This window comes from Myotis davidii, unplaced genomic scaffold (genome assembly GCF_000327345.1).
Source record: "Myotis davidii unplaced genomic scaffold, ASM32734v1 scaffold452, whole genome shotgun sequence".
Classification (NCBI taxonomy): Eukaryota; Metazoa; Chordata; class Mammalia; order Chiroptera; family Vespertilionidae; genus Myotis; species Myotis davidii.
In genome coordinates, this window is record NW_006284245.1 from 522655 (window position 1) to 529052 (window position 6398).

The 6398-nt window shown below is 38.6% G+C and overlaps 1 protein-coding gene across 1 annotated transcript in view; it reads left to right on the forward strand.

Annotated features, from left to right (window-relative positions):
• PRKDC (protein kinase, DNA-activated, catalytic polypeptide) overlaps window positions 1-6398 on the forward strand; it is a gene marked incomplete at its 5' end in the record, with an annotated part of 202177 nt that overhangs the window by 111438 nt on the left and 84341 nt on the right. The window contains 2 exon segments of the mRNA XM_015568649.1: window positions 1792-1929; window positions 2404-2523. Of these exon segments, the coding sequence (XP_015424135.1) occupies window positions 1792-1929; window positions 2404-2523 (258 nt within the window).

Here is a 6398-nt window from a genome sequence, read left to right on the forward strand (position 1 = left end):
TCGCCCGGCTCTGGATCTCAGAGTCTGAAACGCCTTCCCGATTGAAAACAATCACGCCCTCAGCTGCCAGCCCGCTCCGCATGCACTCCGCACCTTAGTATTTCACTTCAGCACTGCGCCTCCTCTGAGTCTCGGTATGCTTTTCTTTTTCCTCCTAGTTGTAGAACTTCCACTCAGCCAGCCTTCCTGTGGTTCTGGATGATGTCCGTTCCATCTTTTAGTTGTATTTTTGAAGTGGTTGTTTGAGGCAGCAAACTCCAGCGTTAACCTATGCCGCCATCTTGGTTTCCTGAAAAGTGATTTTTTCTTGTTTAATGTAACTCCAATTTTTAATAATAAAAGTGTAATATGCTAATTAGTCCAGATAGCCAAACAACCTTCTGAACGACCTTCAGACAACCTTCCAGATGAAGCCGGGGCTGCGAGGGCCAAGCCCCTTGCACGAATTTCATGCATCGGGCTTCTAGTTGTGTATAAAATTTTCTGTTACAATGTTATTTACTCCTGTTACTGAAATACAGTACTACTCTCTGTCATTTCTAAAACCTCAATTTATAGAAAATATCCATTATCTTTGGGAAGAAGTAGACAGTGGATTCAATGGTTGTAAGGGGAGCACATTTTCAAATACTCTCCATCTTGTAAAGTGACATTCTGGGATAGTTCCTGCCACTAGGACAGACAGCAATATATTTGTCTAGGGCCATTTTTATTCCTCTTCCTACTCAATCTCTGTAAGCACTTGATAGCCCCAAGCTGACTTTTAGCTGTCCAAAAATGTCCTCTCAGGATTTCTCAAGTCTTTTTTTCCTGGAAGTGATCTGTGCTGGAAAACATCCCAGACAGATTGTTTAGCCTCCGTGTGTGTGTGTGTGTTTGTGTGTGTGTGTGTGTGTACATGTGCACGCACATGTATGTGTATGTATGTGTGAATGAAATTTACTGAATGTTTATGTCAAACCTCAATTCATCATTGCATGTAAAAAATGATTTTCACTGCTGTATTTTCTCAGAGATTTTATGATCGAGAATGGCATAAGCCCCAGCTAGGGGGCTTGGTTGGTAGGAGCATCGTCCCATACACCGAAAGTTTGCTGGTTCTATTCCTGGTCAGAGCACATACCTAGGTTCCAGGTTTGATCCCTGGTCAGTGCATGTATGGGAGGCAACCGATCGATGTTTCTCTCTCTCCCTTCCTCTCTCTAAAGTCAATAAAAAAATATATCCTTGGGTGAGGATTAAAAGAAAAAAAGAATGGTTTAAAAGTTTTGTTCTATTGATTACAATTTTAAGGCAAATTGAGGACTTTATAAAGGTTTTCAGAGAAAAACTTTTTGTCAGATTATTGAGAAAAAAATAGGTAAACATTATCTTAATGATACTTTAATATTAATAGCTTCACTTTCTCCATAAAGTGACACTTAATCATGAGACTATTGCTCTCAAGGTGGTGAGGGTTCTGAGGCCTTCAATACACACAGATTTGTAAAAATCTTAGTGTTTCTTCAAAGCAGCATTTGTCTGTATATACGCTGTGACCTGAGTGTGACCTCAAGGGAGTGACCACATAGACAAGGCATAGAGGGGAAATAGAAGGTAAGGAAGACATGAGATTCTGTTTATTTTTTAGTTGTTTAATAAGAAAACATACCAAGTGTATTTGATATTATTACCAAATTATCATTGTTACCTAAGTGTGTATTTCATGATATTGGCCAAAAAGTCAGAATGTCTTGTACACTGAAATTTTAACAGTGTGCTCTACATAATCGGAGTCTTACCTTTTTGTAGGAGCATAAAGACCCCACCATCCAAGATGATATCCTGGAGTTAGAGATGGATGAACTCAATCAACATGAATGCATGGCAACTATGACAGCCCTGGTTAAGCACATGCAGAGAAATCAGATCCTACCTAAAGGAGAAGAGGTCTGTCTGTCTTCAGTATCTTACATTGTCTCACTTAATTATATTCATTGATGTCACATTAAGAATGGATATTTAGCCCTGGCCAGTGTGGCTTGGCTGGTTGTATGTCATCCTGTACACTGAAAGGTTACAGGTTTGATTCCCGGTCAGGGTGCATACCCAGGTTGTGGGTTTGATCCCTGGTTGGGGTATGTAAGAGAGGCAGCCAATTGAAGTTTCTCTCTCACAGCGATGTTTCTCTCTCTTCCTCCTTCTCCTCCTTTCCTCTCTAAAATCAGTAAAAGCATGTCCTCAGGTGAAAAGTTAAAAAAAAAAAAAAAGAACATTTAATATCACAGACTAAAACCAAATTCCATATCAAATAAACATGATTTTTGCTGTTCATCTTTTACTTTGTCATTGTTATCTCATAATATCAAAATATGAAGTTATTTTAGTCTACTTTTGAAGGTAATTTTGAATGTATCATTTCAGGGTTCAGTGCCAACACATCTTCCTCCTTGGATGAAATTTCTTCATGACAAACTAGGAAATCCATTGGTATCATTGAATATTCGTCTCTTCTTAGCTAAGCTTATTATTAATACAGAAGAAGTAAGTCATTTATTATTTCTTTAAATATTCTTTGCAATTATATGCATCTTCTTTAAAAAGCCCACAATAGCCCGACTGGCGTGGCTCAGTGGTTGAGCATAACCTATGAACCGGGAGATTGCGGTTTGATTCTGGTCAGGGCATATGCCCAGGTTGTGGGTTTGATCCCTGGTGGGGTCGTGCAAGAGGCAGCCAATCAATGAAATGATTCTCTCTCATCGTTGATGTTTCTATCTACCCATGTACCAAGAGGTCCCTGGTTTAAATCCCCGTCAGGGCACATACCCAAGTTCTAGGCTCCACTCCTAGTCCCCAGTAGGGGGTGTGTGGAGGCTGCCAATGTATGTGTCTCTCTCATTGATATTTCTATTGCTCCCTTTCCCTTCCTCTCTCTCTAAAAATAAATAAAAAACATTTTAAAAAACAAAAATTTTTAAAAATCCCTCAACAAAGAAAGATGTTATCTGAATAGATTAACCAACCATATTTATTTATTTGCTCAACATCATTCTTTTATCATTTTCTTTTTAAACATGTAAGTTAACTTCTATTGAGATAGAAGTGATCTTTTTATAAGTATATGTGTGGACAACTTTCTGATGGCTGCCAGCCTTCTTTGTTTGTAGTAGCAAAGAAGGTGGTAAAATTATTCCTGTTAACTCTATGTGAAAAACAACTGAGTCTCTTAGATAGTTGGTGAATTTGTCATTTACTCTGCAGGTAGCACTGTGTTAGGGTGGAGCATCTAATACCAGTGGAGTTAGGTTAGATTTTTCACAGAGCCCTTGAGTTACGTGTTGTAAAGTAGCAGTGGGAGTTTACGTTCTGCTTAGAAGCAGCAGTATGAGCAGAGATAGCCCCTGAGAGAGCCAAGCATGCCTGCTCTGACGCACAGACCAGGGGCACATGGGGCAGTATGAGTGACATGGTTACACGTCCGAGCAGCAGGCAAGCTGAGCCAGGCCTTCGGGTCCATGCAAGGACCTCGCTCATTTGTTGAGTGGTAGGGAGCCACAGAAGGGTGCTACGTAGGCTGACTTGGTCCACTTGGCCCCACAGAAAGTCCTTCTAGTCCGCACTGCAGATGTGAGGGCCATGGGGCTCTGGGGAGGTGGTTGAGAAGGCTGACCTGAGATTGCGCAGAGCCTGTTCCTCAGGGTCGTGCTTAATTCTAGCTCCTGCGGCTGCCACAACAGGTACAAAACGATGGCTTAAACAACAGAACCTGAAGCCAGAGTTCACGATCAGAGTGTTGGTAGAGCTGATTCTTTTTTCTTTTTTTATAATAAGATATTTCATGTTCCAGTGCCAGCTTTATTTTAACTGAAATCATACTTTTTAAAAGGAAAGATACAGTAAATAATAGGAAACAGGCTTAAAATTTACTCCATGTTTAATGTAGAAGTTTCCCTTAACATTATACGATTTCATTCAACCCAAAATTATAGACTAATTTCTGTGTAGCTATTACAGTTAATTATTTCAATCTACGAAAATTGTATATTAAGTGGACATTTTCAAAATTACTGCCTCAAATTAAGATTCATGTTAGAATTGAAAAATGCACCTGGTCATCTAAGTTGGGGCAAATAGTTCTCTTGTTTTGTGATCTAGCTACATTTATACTGTCCTCAGCCCAGTCTCTCCCAGACTTTATCAGGATTATAAACGTAAAGAGCACCAGCTTTTGGTGCTCTGATCTGACCTCCTCAGTTCAAAGGACTAAAGATATTAGGTAATTTCCAGGTCTAAGTTAAGGCCAGAAGTTTAAATTGGTAGCTGTTTTTGGAACAAATGCATCAGCTCATGGTCTTTGGGGTCAGAGATATCAACAGATATCTTCCTTTCTGTATTTTCTTTCATGCTGTCCTAAAAATTTTTGTGAGAAAAAAATCTATTAGGATTTTCTTCTGACCTCAGATACAAATACTATTCCACAAAATTAATAACTTAGCCACAGATTCATTACCTGCTGCCTTCTTAAAGTCATTACTACATAACCTGTTTTAAATATATATATATTTTTTCTATGCTAGATGAGAACAGTAAAATAGAGTTGAAGCAAAAATACTAAATTTCATTCAGTGTATTTGTATTATAATTATTTGAATTATTAATATTGCTTAGTAAAGTTCTTCCATCTCTTAGAATCTCTATGTCAAGCATAAATACATCTTACTTAGTGATATTTCTAAACAGTTTTGAGATTTTGTCCCCTTTACAAATGCAACTCATATTTCTAGTTAGATTCTTGAGAGTTCTTTTTGTGACAGACATAACTTAGTGAGTATCTTGAAACTTTATTAAAGTGTAATGATAAACAAAATAAGCCAAAACAACACAGAAGTAAGTATATACAGGTTATATTAAAACTAAATGTTTAACTCTCAGGACAAAATCTCTCAGAGGAATCACAAAACTTATCTCCCTAATTAAGGAAGCTGTATAAACTCTACATGCAAAAAGATATCTCCAGTTTCCCCATTAGAATCAAAATTGCAAATTTTAATTTCTTGAATAGTTTTTAGAGAGTAAATGGAAAACCTTTTTAAGTCCAAAATATACTTTCTTGAATATCTTTGGTTTTAAGGTAGTAGTTTACAGAAATAGAATTTAAGTCCAAAAATGTTCTGCTCTTAACCTTTAAATTCTGAAGTTATATAGACTTAATTCAAGTCATACAGCAAAGAATTCTGAAAACTGAATGCACACTGAGTCGCATGATCTTTAATAGTTAATAATCGGCACACTACCATCTGTATATTGGTTTCTTTTATGTTGTCAAAACCAGGTATATTCTGAACTGTTAATTCTTCCTCTTCAGTTATTACTGGTTCTTTTCAATTATCTTTCTCCTCATTTGAGTAAACAGCACCTTTTTCTTTTACAAATTCAGGTTCCATTTTTGACTCAGGTCGTTAAGATTTTCCAAATAACGTTTGGGACACATCAAGATACTTGTTGCAAGTATTCAGCTGAACCACAGCTGTCTATTTCTAGTACTTTAACTGGTATAGATGAATCAGAATCAGTTGTTGAGGTGGTAGGATGTTCTATATTTTCTTTTTTAGTTGATGACTTCCTTGGTTGACTTTTTCTTCCTTTCCATGAAGCAGTTTAGAGTTACTGGGTTGGTTCTTTATGAAAGTTGTGAAAAACAAACTGTCTCAGGGGTCTCTCCCAGCGTACAGTGGCCCCCGGTATTTCTCAGTATGTAGACGGTGCTTTCTGTGGGTTTTCAAATTGTCCCCTCTCTGTGTCTGTCTCCTGTGTACCCATTTACCCTTTCAGTAAAGACACTGACATTGGATAATCTTCAAAGATCCTATTTCTAAATAAGGTCACACTTATAGGTGCTGGGAATTAGGACTGCAACATACTTTTTGGGGACTGAGTTCAACCCCATCACACTCAGGTTACATGATTTCTAGCTCCCATTCCTATAAGTGCTGACTTGATGTCTAGCAAACAAGGAACTGGTGTTTTGAATGATTTCTTGGGAGGCTGGGTGTGGGGGCATGGTTTGACGAGCAAACCTGCTGAATTTGTTCACACGTGTGGATATGAGGTACCTCTGAGATACCACTGGGAGATTTCCCAGAGTGTCATATGAATCTGAAGTTCAGGAATTATCAGGGCAGTGGTTTTCAGGAGATGTTCAAGACAGTCTGTTGTCTTATGGAAGAAAGATTAGAACTTGTATTTACATTTTTAAAAATTTCGGGAAGAGCCGAAGCCGGTTTGGCTCAGTGGATGGAGCGTCCGCCTGTGGACTGAAGGGTCCCGGGTTCGATTCCGGTCAAGGGCATGTGCCTGGGTTGCGGGCACATCCCCGGTGGGAGATGTGCAGGAGGCAGCTGATCGATGCTTCTCTC